The sequence below is a fragment of the Rhinopithecus bieti genome, unplaced genomic scaffold (genome assembly GCF_001698545.2).
Source record: "Rhinopithecus bieti isolate Rb0 unplaced genomic scaffold, ASM169854v2 scaffold_18477, whole genome shotgun sequence".
Classification (NCBI taxonomy): Eukaryota; Metazoa; Chordata; class Mammalia; order Primates; family Cercopithecidae; genus Rhinopithecus; species Rhinopithecus bieti.
In genome coordinates, this window is record NW_016809209.1 from 1 (window position 1) to 13,600 (window position 13,600).

At 49.6% G+C, this 13,600-nt stretch overlaps 1 protein-coding gene across 1 annotated transcript; it reads right to left on the reverse strand.

Annotated features, from left to right (window-relative positions):
* Positions 1 to 629: 629 nt before the first annotated feature.
* On the reverse strand, positions 630 to 6,068 carry LOC108539916 (nitric oxide synthase, inducible-like; the record flags this gene model as incomplete). Its single annotated transcript, XM_017888860.1, has 5 exons — positions 5,831 to 6,068; positions 4,236 to 4,408; positions 2,963 to 3,095; positions 2,034 to 2,112; positions 630 to 927 (listed from the first exon to the last, which is right to left on the reverse strand). Coding segments are annotated over exons 1-5 (921 nt in total), but the record flags the coding sequence as incomplete, so codon positions are not given.
* Positions 6,069 to 13,600: the final 7,532 nt, after the last annotated feature.

Sequence of the window (13,600 nt, forward strand, 5' to 3'; positions counted from 1 at the left end):
TTCGAGCTTCCCAGCAGCTTTGTTTACCTACTTAAGCCTCAGCAATGGCGGCCCCCCCCCCCAGCCTCGCTGCTGCCTTGTGGTTAGATCGCGGCAGACTGCTGTGTTAGCAATGAGGGAGGCTCCGTGGAGTGGGACCCTCCCGGCCAGGTGAGGGATATATTCTTCTGGTGTGCCCGTTTGCTTAAAGCACGCTATTGGGGTGGGAGTTACCCGATTTTCCAGGTGTTGTGTGTCTCAGTTCCCCTGGCTAGGAAAAGGGATTCCCTTCCCCTTGCGCTTCCCAGGTGAGGCGATGCCTCGCCCTGCTTCAGCTCTCGCTGGTCAGGCTGCAGCAGCTGACCAGCAATGATTGTCCAGCACTCCGTAGTGAGATGACCCCAGTACCTCAGGTGAAAATGCAGAAATCACCGGTCTTCTGTGTCGCTCGCACTGGGAGTTGGAGACTGGAGCTGTTCCTATTCGGCCATCTTGCTCCGCCCCTTGATCCCACTTTCTGACTTTGGTCACTGCATTGAGGGAGATACACTGGCGGTGTCATTATCACTGGAGAAAGTAAGGCCAGGGATCCATGCCTGTGGCTGGGACTGTTTCCACAGCTGCTTTCACATAAGATTTTGGCAGCCCACCCTCTCAGCAGGAAGGACAGGGATGGTTGTCACTGGCAGGCCCAGGCCTAGCCCCTCAATCAGGTGGGGTGACTGGAGGATGCCAGGCAGCACTGGCTCCCTGGCCCAGGGCTCACTGCTCTCGTCCAGGGCCTCCAGGCATACTGTCTGGGGGGGTGCGGGGCCGTCCACCACTTGCTCCAGGATGCCTTGGACCAGGGCCGGCTGGTTGCCTGGACAAACCCCAAGGTGCTTCCCTGGCAGGTAGTTCAGGCCTTGGCCCTCCTCATAAGAGAATTCCACCAGGATGGTGGTGTGGCTGGGAAAGGAAAAAGAAGCCTCAGGTGGGCCATGCACCCTGGTTCATACCTGTAATCCCAGCACTTTGGGAGGCCAAGGTGGGCAGATCACTTGAGGTCAGGAGTTCAAAACCAGACTGGCCAACACGGTAAAAGCCCTTCTCTACTAAAAATACAAAAATTAGCTGGGCGTGGTGGCGGGCACCTCTAATCCCAGCTACTCCGGAGGCTGAGACAGGAGAATGGCTTGAGCCCAGGAGGCAGAGGTTGCAGTGAGCCAAGATCACACCACTGCACTCCAGCCTGGGTGACTGAGTGAGACTCCATCTCAAAAAATAAAAATAAAAAAAGAAGCCTCAGGTGACGTTGCAGGATTTCCTCCAGGGCCCCTGATGGGCAGGTGAGATTCCCCAGGAAATGTGCCCTCCTTTCATTTTCCTGGCTGGTTCCACAAGCCTGGGCCGCCATCCTGAGCTTGGGATGAGGCATTCCCACAGGCAGGGGTGCTCGAGAGGGCCCCGGGAGCTTCCCTTTGGGGAGGAGGGGACCCACCCCTTCCCAGCAGCCCTCTGAGTCCCCCGAGGGCTTGGTCACAGCCTCCGCCTGGAGAAAGCATCCCCCTTGGAGATACATGGACATAAGAAGAAATCTTTCCTTGTCACCAGGACAAACCCTGTTCTTATTAGAACCAAGGGCAGTTTTCCTAATGCACGCGGGGAGGACCGCACAGATCAATGAAACCTGCAGATAATCCACAAGGCTCGTTTCCCAGAGCTGGGAAATTTCCTTCCCTGCCAACACTTTTCCTGAAAGTTCTTCAGAATGAGTCAAACAGTTTGTCTCTCTTGCACTCTCCTTTTAGTGAAAGAGTTCAATGAGGAAGGAGAGGAAGTGGAGCAGATGCTTAGTGTCCAACTTGGAAAAGTGGCCTGTGGTTAACCAAGAGTAGATGTAAAAGCACAGGTGGCTGCGGGTTACCAGGTGAGTTGGTCCTACTGACAGTGTGGCTGCTAATGCCAGCAGAGGCTCCTCTCTTCTTCCTTCAAAGACTGACTTCTTCTGGTCTTTCATTCATTAGAATAAAATCGACAGAGCATCACCCGAGAAGCCCTGCACTTTCCCTTACCTGGATGGCGGACTCTGTAGATTCTGCCGAGATTTGAGCCTCATGGTGAACACGTTCTTGGCGTGCATGCTGCTGAGGGCTGCGAAGAACACAGAGACGGTGAACTGGCAAAGTGGCTCTGGAGCGTGGGTGGGAGAAGCCCCCACATGTCTGAGTCAGTGACACCTGGACACTACACTTGGGGCATCCTGCTGAGGTGGCTGTTGGGGTTTTCTTTACTTTCCTTTTATTCCACTGTTTCTGAATCACAGATAAAGATCCTTGGTCTCATACAGGGCAGCCGTGTTGCTTCTAGGTGTTGGGAAATTCAATTTAGTTACCTAAAATGAAAAGCCCCAGGACATCTCCACGGCTTGGGACCCACAGGAGAGCATCGTTGACATTGGGGAGAACTTAAACATGTAGAAACCTTCAGGACTACCTTTGTCAGGGCACAGGGCACAGCACCCCGGGGTGCAGAGTGGAGAGTTCACCACTACAGCCTGGAATGGCCTCTGTGACGCCTTCTTCACGACCCTTGGCTGCCTTCGCGGCTGGAAGGCGGGGGCTCAGAACCCAACATGGCCACAGGCTAGCAATGTGCTTCACCTCCCTGAACTGCAATTTCTCCCTCTGTGCCTTTCTCCCAGGAGTGTCCAGGCTCACTTAGCCCATGTGGGCCAGGAGCCCCACACAGTGCCCGGCACACAGTAGGCCCTCGGCAGATGCTGTCCCCTTCTCTCTCCACCACACTCCTGGGGCTCCCTCCTGAAACAGCCTCCCTCAGCGCCTTGAGTCTTGCACCCTAACAGGACCTTGCATGCAGTGAGAGGGAGGCGCCCAGGCCAGTTGTCTCTGTTCAGAAGGAGACCCGGGGGTCTCCTTGACCATGGGCTCAGGGCTCAGACCCCAACACAAACAAGCCCCGTGTGCTGCAGAGAAGCAGGTACCTTTGCTGAGGTCCAAAGGCTGTGAGTCCTGCATGAGCCTGTAGTGGTGTGGGTCCCAGGTCACACTGGAGGTGTAGAGCTTGGGGATCTGAATGTGCTGTTTGCCTCGGACATCAAACGTCTCACAGGCTGCCTGGAAGAAGGTGGAGCAGACTGGGGTTAACAGTCAGCAGCAGCAGCATCTGCACCACCGGGGCTACCACTTTTTAGGCCCTTACCATGGACCAAACACTGAGCCATGTGCTTCATGTAAGTTCTAAGCACACTTACCTGATAGGGTGACAGCAAGGACTCAAAGAGGTGCCTGGGCTTGGCACATAGTAGCTATTGCTGCTATTATAAATATTGCTTTGTTTTCGTTTTGAGACAGGGTCTCACTGTGTCACCCAGGCTGGAGTACAGTGGTGCCATCATAGCTCACTGAAGCCTCAGCCTCCCCGTGTTCAAGCAATCCTCCCACCTCAGCCTCCTGAGTAGCTGAGACTACAGGTGTGCACCACCAAGCCCAGTCAACTTTCTGTATTTTCAGTAGACACTGGTTTTGCCATGTTGACCAGGCTGGTTTCAAATTCTGGAACTCAAGCGATCTGCCCACCTCAGCCTCCCAAAGGGCTGGGGATTACAGGCAGGCGCCACTGTGCTCCGCCATTATGAATGTCAATATTGACATCATCTTGTTGTATCCTCATGCCCACACTGGGAGAGGTCTGATTGTCCCCTTTTCGTGTTGTGGAACCACATGGAGGAGGCCCGGGCTTTGGAACTAAGCCTGCCCCGACGCACACTGATGCTCCTAAGCACCACTGCTGAGTGATGCACTGCATGAGTGACGAGTTACCTAAATTACTGGAGCCAACCATTGCAATAAAGAGCTGTGGAGATACTGAGTGGATCCAAAGTGGATCCACCACTGTGTAGTGCCTGTCCCCAGGCTCTCTATGGCTGGGAGATTGAAACAGACACAGTAGTTAAGAGGCGACCTAGGTAGTCAGTGGGGGAAAGATGTTAAACTAGAAGCTCCCTAAGGGCAGGGGGGAGATCTGTGCCTCCTCCTCTTCCAGAGTGGTGTGCACAGGGTGGAGCTCTTCTGGGGGGCTGAGGGAGAGCAGCAGTGACCTGCGCCCTCAGGCCCGTGGCCCTGGCCCATGTCTGGGACCACATCTACAGGACCAGGGGCAGAGGTCATGCACCCAGGATGCCCAGCACAGAGGTCCTAGGCATGAATGCTCCCTGTCATGTCCCTGCTGTGGAGCAGCTCTGGCTGGGAACCGACCTTGAAGGTTTGCACGGCCCTGCTGAGGAAGGCGTCCTCCTGCCCACTGAGCTCATCCTCTTCCCACGTCAGGGTGAGCTGAGAGGCCCCCAGGTGGGAGCTTCTGGTTGAGGTCATAAGCAAAGGCGCAGAACTGAGGGTACCTGCTGGAGCTGAGGCCAAATACAGCATACCTGCCCGAGGACACACGGAGACTCATGTCCCATGCAAGCAGCACCTGGCACCCAACACCCAGCACCAACAGCCTGGAGGGCCAGCCCCAGACTCTCCCCCTCCACCTGGAGCATGGAGCTGCAGCCCCTTCCAGTCCTCCCAATCCCCCAGCCTTGTCACCAACTCCTATGACCACCCCATGCTTGGCCTGAAGACCTGTGAGAGGGACTGGGTTTCCGTGGCTTGACCCGTGACACACTCCAAGTGCAAACCTCTGAGCCAGGGTCCCTCTGTGCCTGGTCAGCTCTGAGAAGACCCCGTGTCTACAACCAGTTCCTTCCCCTGAGCCAGATTTTGGGTCCTCAGGGCAGGGTTAGAAGGTATAGCAGGAGGAGGGAAAAAGCTTTACTTGAATTTGTTGGTGAGCTCTTTCAGCATGACAAGTGATTTCTTCAGTTTCTAGAAACAGAGGAAATGACAGAGTTCTCAGTCCAGGATGAAGAAAAACCACTATTTTTTCCTTTCCTCTGGAAACCCGGCCACAGCTGGCAGGAGAAGGTTCACAGCCCACAATGGAAGTTGGTTTACGTGTGGGGCCACCTGGCCAAGGACCTGGTTGTCAGCTGACAAGTTTAACCTGTCTCTCACTTCAGCTAAACTGTAGCAACTCGTGTGGGCCCTGCCCCTTGGTGGGAGACCCAGAACAGCCTGGCCTCCTCCCATCCAGCCCTGGCAGAGGGGGCCTGCCTTATAGCAGGGCATCTCCAGAGGGCCTCCTAATGGGCCATGATTCTGTCTTCTTGTTTGGAACCTGGTAGAAGCAACAGCAATTGGTCCTATAGTCTCTGAAATGAGGCTGGCTCTCCAGGAACCCAAGACGATCCCAGGAGGTGTGTGACCCAGCAGAACTAGCGTCAAATCCCAGGGTGAGTATTTACTCCCTTTTCATAATTTATTTTTTAGTTCTTCCCCTTCAATTACATTTTCATTCTTCTGAGCACTGGAGAGACAGTCTCGAATTGGTGCTAATAGACCTTTAATACCTCTCTCATTGCCTATCACTTTTTAAAAAACAAAGATAGAGCAGGCCTTGGTCAGGGAATCGTATCTAGCTAAAATTCATTAACTTCATTTTGTTTTTATTGAATTTGTGTTTTGCTGCTTTCTATTTGTGAGAGTGATACAAATTTCCTTTAAACGTGAATTTGTAAATACAAACAGGTAGGTCATTCACAGAGATATATTAAATATATCATAGGAAAGATGGCACTCCCATATGGCAATAATTATGATGCAGGCCAGCAAATGACCTGAGTGACCCAGAAGGCCCGAGCACTGACTCCCAAATGCCCTCTGTAGGACGTGCCGCATTCCCCAGACCCTTTCCTTGGTCCTCCCACACCCTACCATCCCCTAGATCAACCAAACCTCAGGCCACCCACCTCTCCATTGCTGGCGCAGTCTCCATTCCCAGATGTGCTGGTCACCACCAACAATAGCTGTGCCTCGTCCAGGCAGCTCCTCCAGCCTGTACGTGTCCATGCAGAGAACCTGGACGGTACCCAGGTGGACATCAGCCCTCAGCTCCCAGTAGATGCTCTGGCCTTCCTCCCACACCTCTCCCAGGCCAGGGCTCCTGTACTCATCTGTCTCTTCCAGTGCCTGGCACAGGTGTGGCATGGAGGAGGTGACTGTACAGATTTGAACACATCATCCTCGATTCTCCTTCCCTGCTCAAGCCCTGAAACTAACCCATCAGGAAGCCCTGGATGCTCTGCCTCTAAAACACTGCCTATCCTATGTCTAAACTCCTCTCATCACGTTCATTGCAATTTGCAATTTTGTGCGTGTGGAAATATTTCCACAAAATTGGAATGAGCAGGTCACAGCTGCACCTGGAGGGAATGGCCGGGGAAATGTGCCCTCACCTTGCTGCTCTATCCAGGCACACCCAGCTAAAGATGGGGGACCTGCCATCACTCTCCTGGCAGTTCCAGACTCTTGGGAGCTGGCAGGGGAGCACCCAAGAGAGTTTTCAGCGACCTGGCTGACCTGGTCATCAGTCAGTCCCACCTTGGCCTAGGCCTCTACGTGGCATAGATCACAGCTCATCCCTTCGTGGCATTACACTGGCCTGTGCCCTGTCCTCAGGGTCACATCCGTCTTCCAGAAGCCGTGCGACCCTGGAAAACCCATCAAACTGTCTAAGAGTCAGGTTCCTCCTCTGTGCATTGATAATGACTTTGATGCCTGTTTTGCAGGGTGCTGGATGGGTACAGTGAGGTGTATGCTGGAGAGCTCCTTGAGGGCAAGGCCTGGCTCTTGTCACTCACTGTCAGATTTAGAGCCTGGGGCTGGCCCAGCATGTGGCCACCATTCCCTAAGAATTGGATTTGCTTTATCAGTGCTGAAGGCAGGGGATAGAGCTTAGATGGACCCGCTGTGTCCTGTCTCCTTTATCTGCAGCTTACACATTCTTGCCCCTTTCACATGCACCCTGCAGAGCAGGTGTTCACTGAGCTTGAACAAAATTCAGCTAGAGCAGCTGATGTATATTGAGGCCTGAGTTCACCTGCCTGGGTCTCTGGAGTCCTCAGGGTCTCCGTGTGGCCCCCATGGTCTGACACTGAGGACACACCTGTAGTTTGCTGATCCCAGAGGGAGGGGTATGTGCCACCTGGGGTGGGGAAGATGTTGGGGCATGGCAGGTGGCTCCTGGGACTGCCCCCCAGGGTTCAGACAGGCTGGGGGTTTCCTGCCGCACACCCTCATCCAGGGCTGTTGGGCCTGGGATACAGCCCCCAGTCAGAACTCAGGTGGGAGGGGCCTTGGCTGTCACCCAGCTCCCTTGCCACTTTACATGGGGACCTGTCTCCACAGTGGGTGACTGGGTCCGGACGTAGGTCACCCTCTGCCCTCCTGGGCTGCTCAGTCCGTGCCAGGACTGACTGTTCCCACACCTGGTTGAACTCTTGGCTCTGGCTCTGGGCCCGGGGTCCCGCCTGTGCCCTCTCCCTGAATGCTCTGAGGGTCAGGAACACTGATTGCCTCATCTCCCTCGCTCAAGCTTTGTTATCCTGGCACCCTTGGAGGGGTCTGCAAGAGTGAGGGGCCTCTGCTGCTCTCTGAGGCTGTCAGTGCTCACAGGGAGGGGTGGGGGCTCCCACAAATGGGTCTGGCTCCTCCAGTGCCTTTGAGGGCCTTGTGAGGGGAAGAGAGGGCCATCGTGGAAAGTGGGAGGGGGCTTGTTGGAGGGTCTTGCCCACATGCCCCTCCTGCGTGCACAGCACGTCCAGTACACTGAGCGCCTGCCCTGAGGACCGGTGGGTCTACTGTACATTCTTAGAGTCCGGGAGGAAGAGGAGGAAGAAAAGGTGAAGAGGAAGGTCCAGGTAGTAGGGTTGGGGGTCCTAGGCATTCCCTCACTATTGACTGCCCCAGAGGGTAACTCGGGTGGGGACCTGGTACTGGAGTCCACTTGGGGGTGGCAGGTCCCCATGCTTCCTTGTTAGTTTCTTCATAGAGGTCCGAAGGTATTTCAGAACAGGATCATCGTCCAGGGCCCAGGTATGAAATAAATGGTCCCGAAAACCTGCCCACAGGCCAGACCTGGACGTCTTCATGAGGCGCTCTAGAGACAGGGTGGGCATCGGGCCAGAAGAGTTCCCTGGGAGAGGTCAGAGCCCATACCCTGTGGCCACTTTGGTCTCCCACTGGGCAGTGCCGGATCTTTTCATGGCCACTCCAGGGGTCCAGATATATACAGAAGGCTGTGGCTAGGGGGGTAGCCTGGGCAAAAAAGTGCTCACCACACTCCCGACTTTCATCTGCGTCACGTAGGGAATGGGCATGAGGCTTCCCTGAGACCTCCTAAGTCAGGTCCTGGCCCAGTCCGCCCATGAGCCACTACACCCGGCTTGGGTTTTTCAGATTAAATATATGACTTCAGCCAGGCGTGGTGGCTCACGCCTATAATCCCAACACTTTGGGAGGCCGAGGCGGTCAGATCACGAGGTCAGGAGACTGAGACCATCCTGCCCAACATGGTGAAACCCCGTCCCTACTAAAATACAAAAAATTAGCCTGGCGTGCTGGCGTATGCCTGTAGTCCCAACTACTCAGGAGGCTGAGACAGGGGAATTGCTTGAACCTGGGAGGCAGAGATTGCAGTGAGCCAAGATTGTGGCACGGCACTCCAGCTTAGCGACAGAGCAAGATTCTGTCTAAAAAAGAAAAAAAAAGAAAAAGAAAAAAGATTAAATATATGACTTCAAAAGAAAGTTAGTGCTTGTAGTGGACACTCGCATGTCTCCTGGAAATTGAATTCACTTGTCCTCCATCTGGGTATATGGGTGGACAATTTGGAGAGGTGCTAAGTGAGGATATTCTCTGCCATATTCACCTTTCTCACCGGTTTCTCAGATCCCCTTCTGCTGTAGTTTATTCAATACTCTGCCAAAATGGAATAATCACAGAAAAATCCTCATTACTCATTAGTGTGAGGTTTTAACCCCATCCATCTATGGACCACTAGATATCTGAAAACCATAAAAAAAAAGCAACAACTAAAATGTTTTCATTTATTTCCCCTTACTTCAATGGGTATTCAAACTAACTCTTCAGAAATAAGTTAGCTATAGCTAGACACAGACACTCATGCCTGTAATCCTAGCACTTTGGGAGTTGGAGTTTGGTGAATTGCCTGAGCTCAGGGGTTCGAGAACAGCCTGGGCAAAAAACTCTGTCTCCACTAAAAATACAAAAAATTTGTATTGGTGGCACAGGCCTGTGGTCCCAGCTACTCGGGAGGCTGAGGCAGGACCTCCTGAGGCAGGAGGGTCAGAGGTTTTAGTGAACCAAGATCATGCCACTGCACTTAGTCTGGGTGACAGAGCAAGACCTGTCTCCAAAAAAAAAGAAAGAAAGAAAGAAAGAAAGAGGCCGGGCGCGGTGGCTCAAGCCTGTAATCCCAGCACTTTGGGAGGCCGAGACGGGCGGATCACGAGGTCAGGAGATCGAGACCATCCTGGCTAACACGGTGAAACCCCGTCTCTACTAAAAAATGCAAAAAACTAGCCGGGCGTGGTGGCGGACGCCTGTAGTCCCAGCTACTCCGGAAGCTGAGGCAGGAGAATGGCGGGGAACCGGGAGGCGGAGCTTGCAGTGAGCTGAGATCCGGCCACTGCACTCCAGCCTGGGCGGCAGAGCAAGACTCCGCCTCAAAAAAAAAAAAAAAAAAAGAAAGAAAGAAAGAAAGAGAAAGAAAGAAGTTAACTAGTAGGGGAAATATCCTGTGTGGTAACATCTGTACTTATCAAAAGATAAAAAAGAAAAGACAAGAAAAACGTTGTCTCTACTAATAATTTAAAAATTAGCTGGACATGCTGGCACACACCTGTAATCCCAGCTACCTGAGAGGCTGAGTCACAAGAATCCCTTAAACATAGAAGGTTGAGGTTACAGTGAGCTGAGATCGTGCCAATGTACTCCAGCCTGGGTGACAGAGAAAGGTTCTGTTTCAACAACAGGAACAACAACAAAAATTACTAGCATGTCAAATAAATTGCATAGATTGCATTGCTTTGGGCTTGCCTTTATTTAGCAAGTAAAGAGAATGAGGAATGTTCTTTCTATGCATTTCCTATGTTCTTTGTGCTTCATGAACTAATACTTCTGTTACTCATTTAAGGAAAAACATTTCCTAAGAAATCAGCAGATCACAGGAGTGTCAGAGGTTTTAGTGAAACGAGATCATGCCACTGCACTCAGTCTGGCTGACAGAGCAAGACCTGCAACTGACTTTGTGGAATTACTTCAGCCTAACCCTCTTTTTAAATAAGAAACCTAAGGCCATGAGGATCAGGATTGGATGTGTATTCTAAAGCATCTTGTTTGATGCCTAGGTTGGAAGAATGTCACTGTGAGTCAACTAAGCAATAACTAGACTATTATTTATTCCAGAAAGTTTTCTCTTATTTTAACTCTTTAGTTTCAGAACCTCAAGGTCTGTGAATCATTACCCATCTATAAGATGAGTTAAATTTAACTAAATGCTAGTATTGTGAAGAATGAGTTTTTTTCCATTTCTGTTTACTTTTATACTATCCTGATAAACACATGAATATAATGAGTATGGAATAACCAGTAGTAGAGATTGCTCTTGCCTTCATTCATTCATTTGACAAATATTTAATGAGCATCTACCATGTGCTGGGCTCTGTACTAGGTGCTAAGCATATATGTGTGAATAAGACAGAGGCAGTTTTTTCTCCCCTCATGGAGCTTCAATTCTATTGGCCTATTGTTCTTTCTCATATATTTGGGAAGGGAAGATTTATATTAGTAGTCTACAGAGCATCTATTTAATCTTTTTTTTTTTTTTTTTTTTTTTTGCCACACCCAGGCACTGTCATAGGGCAGGACAAAGTCTTCAGTAAAATTGGAGAGCATAGTCACTGCCCGGGCATTTATCTGTGTCCAGTATAACTCAGGTCTGTATTGAGCTGCTCATATGCTAATCATTCCACCTGATTAAGGTTCGCGGTGTTTCAGAAAAGGCAAAAGAAACGCTCTGGACAGGCAGGTTCAGAACCTGTCAAACACAAATTTCACTTGTAAAAATAGATTTCTGACTATTCAGATTTGAAAAGGCAATTTAATACAATTTTACCAAACAAAAAGATGATTGCATACTATAAGTGGAAATGTAGAAGGTTAGTACCGAAGCAGGTAGGACATGGCTGTATATGTCGGATTTAAAGCCAGTTCCTGAGTATTCAGTAGGTTGTTAGCCAATCTATGGATTTTTTTTTTTTTTTTTTGAGGGGGTCTCACTCTGTTGCCCAGACTGTAGTGTAGTGGTGCGATCTCGGCTCGTGACAACCTCCACCTCCTGGGGTTCAAGCGATTCTTCTGCCTCAGCCTCCCGAGTAGCTGGGACTACAGGCATGGGCCACCATGACTGGCTAATTTTTGTGTTTTTAGTAGAGATGGGCTTTCACCATATTGGCCATGCTGGTCTTGAACTCCTGACCTTGTGATCTGCCTGCCTCAGCCTCCCAATGTGCTGGGATTACAGGCATGAGCCACCGCACCCGGCCAATCTGTGGATCATTTAAAACTCAATTTTATTTCCTTTTGGTAAGAGTCAAGGAAAGAAGAGAGAACTTAATTTTGAAGATGAAGGAAACATAATTCCTTTGGGGTGAAAATGTAAAAGGTTGTTTCTCACAGACCCTATAACATAATCCATAGTTCCTTTTAGGCACCTATTAATTACCTTATTATTTTAAGTATGTTTTAAAGGACTCTATTTGAGTAATGGGTTTCCTTTAACTGAACTTCCTTTTAGTTCTGATCTAACACCCCTTTTAAATGGATCAAGCCAAGACAGAAGTGAACAACTTTTGGCAAGGGTAAGAGATTTCTGTTAAATGGCTATTTTGCAAATAACTGTGTACTTCTTAGATAGGATCCTGGATTATATTAAAACAGACATGTTTAATGAAATTATGCATTCCATTCAAGATGTGTGCCTCTCCAGGCCACCTGAATTTTGATGACAGCCATTCTCAGGTCATGCGGTGTTATTTTGGTCTTTATGGATTACGTGGGTGAAATGCTGAATTCTTACTTGCCTTCTTTTTTTTTTTTTTTTTTTTTTTGAGGTGGAATCTTGTTCTGTCACCCTAGCTGGGATGCAGTGGCACGATCTCAGCTCACTGCAACCTCCACCTCCCAAGTTCAAGCGATTTTCCTGCCTCTGTCTCCCAAGTAGCTGGGATTACAGGCACCTGCCACCATACCCAGCTTATTATTATATTTTTAGTAGAGATGGGGTTTCACCATGTTGGCCAGGCTGGTCTTGCACTCCTGACCTCAGATGATCGGCTGGCCTCAGCCTCCCACTTACTTGCTATCTTGTTTGTTTTTTGTTTTGTTTTGTTTTGCTGTCAACCAAAAGGGCACATGGGCAGAAAATTTGCTTTTAGCTGTTTATAGCACTTTGTAAAATATTTTTATTTTTTTCCCTTTCTAGCTTATGAGGTAAATAATAAAACGGCAGTATATATCAACAGTGCAGATATCCTCTCTTTGAATGCGGCCCTGATGCATACATTATAGACATAGAGACATATTGCAGGTAATATATTGGACTTGAGACTTTTTTGTTATCACGGGAGTTTTTGTTTTGTTTTGTTTTTTAATTCCTGTATAGGATATGTGCACATGTATTTAAAAGGACAAAGAGGAAAATCTGAGAAACAAATGCCATGCTATAGGGACTTGTTTTACTTTTTTGTTTTTTATTTTTATTTTTTGTCAGCATTATAAAATTCTGAAAATATCTAATAGCTCATTCTTTTTCCTGGTGAAGTTGAGTAATATTCATCACTGGGTACATATACTTCCATTCTGTGAGATCTAGCTAGCTAGCTGTAACAGTGAACTAGCCAATGGTCATGTATAGACAATAACATGGTGGGTTAGAGTGTACTTTCATCTGGCTTTGAAGATAATATGGAGGGGGAATGATTTACTATACTTACTATATTGTTTGAGAAAACATTAAATGAGTATGCACCAATAAAACTAAATAAACTCTTAAAGATTTATATGGAGGGTATGTTAAAAATATAGTAGTACAGGCCGGGCGCGGTGGCTCACACCTGTAATCCCAGCACTTTGGGAGACCGAGGAGGGCAGATCACAAGGTCAGGAGATAGAGACCATGCTGGCTAACACAGTGAAACCCCGTCTCTACTAAAATACACACACACACACACACAAATTAGTCAGGTATGGTGGCGGGCACCTGTAGTCCCAGCTACTTGGGTGGCTGAGGTAGGAGAATGGCGTGAGCCATTGCACTCCAGCCTGGGCGACAGAGCAAGACTCCATTCCCCCTCCCGTCAAAAAACATATATTTATATATATACACACATATATATGAAGGCAATTTGTGTGTGCGTGTGTGATAGGGTCTCACTCTGTCACCCAGGCTGGAGTGCAGTAGTGCAATCATAGCTCACTGCAGCTTCAAACTCCCAAGCTCAAGCAATCCTCCTACCTCAGCGTCCTGAGAAGCTGGGACCACAAGCACATGCCACCGCAACTGGCTAATTTTTTTAAAGTTTTTTTGCAGACACAGGGCTTTGCCCTGTTGCCCAGGCTGGTCTATAACTCCTGTGTTCACAGGGTTTTGCTATGTT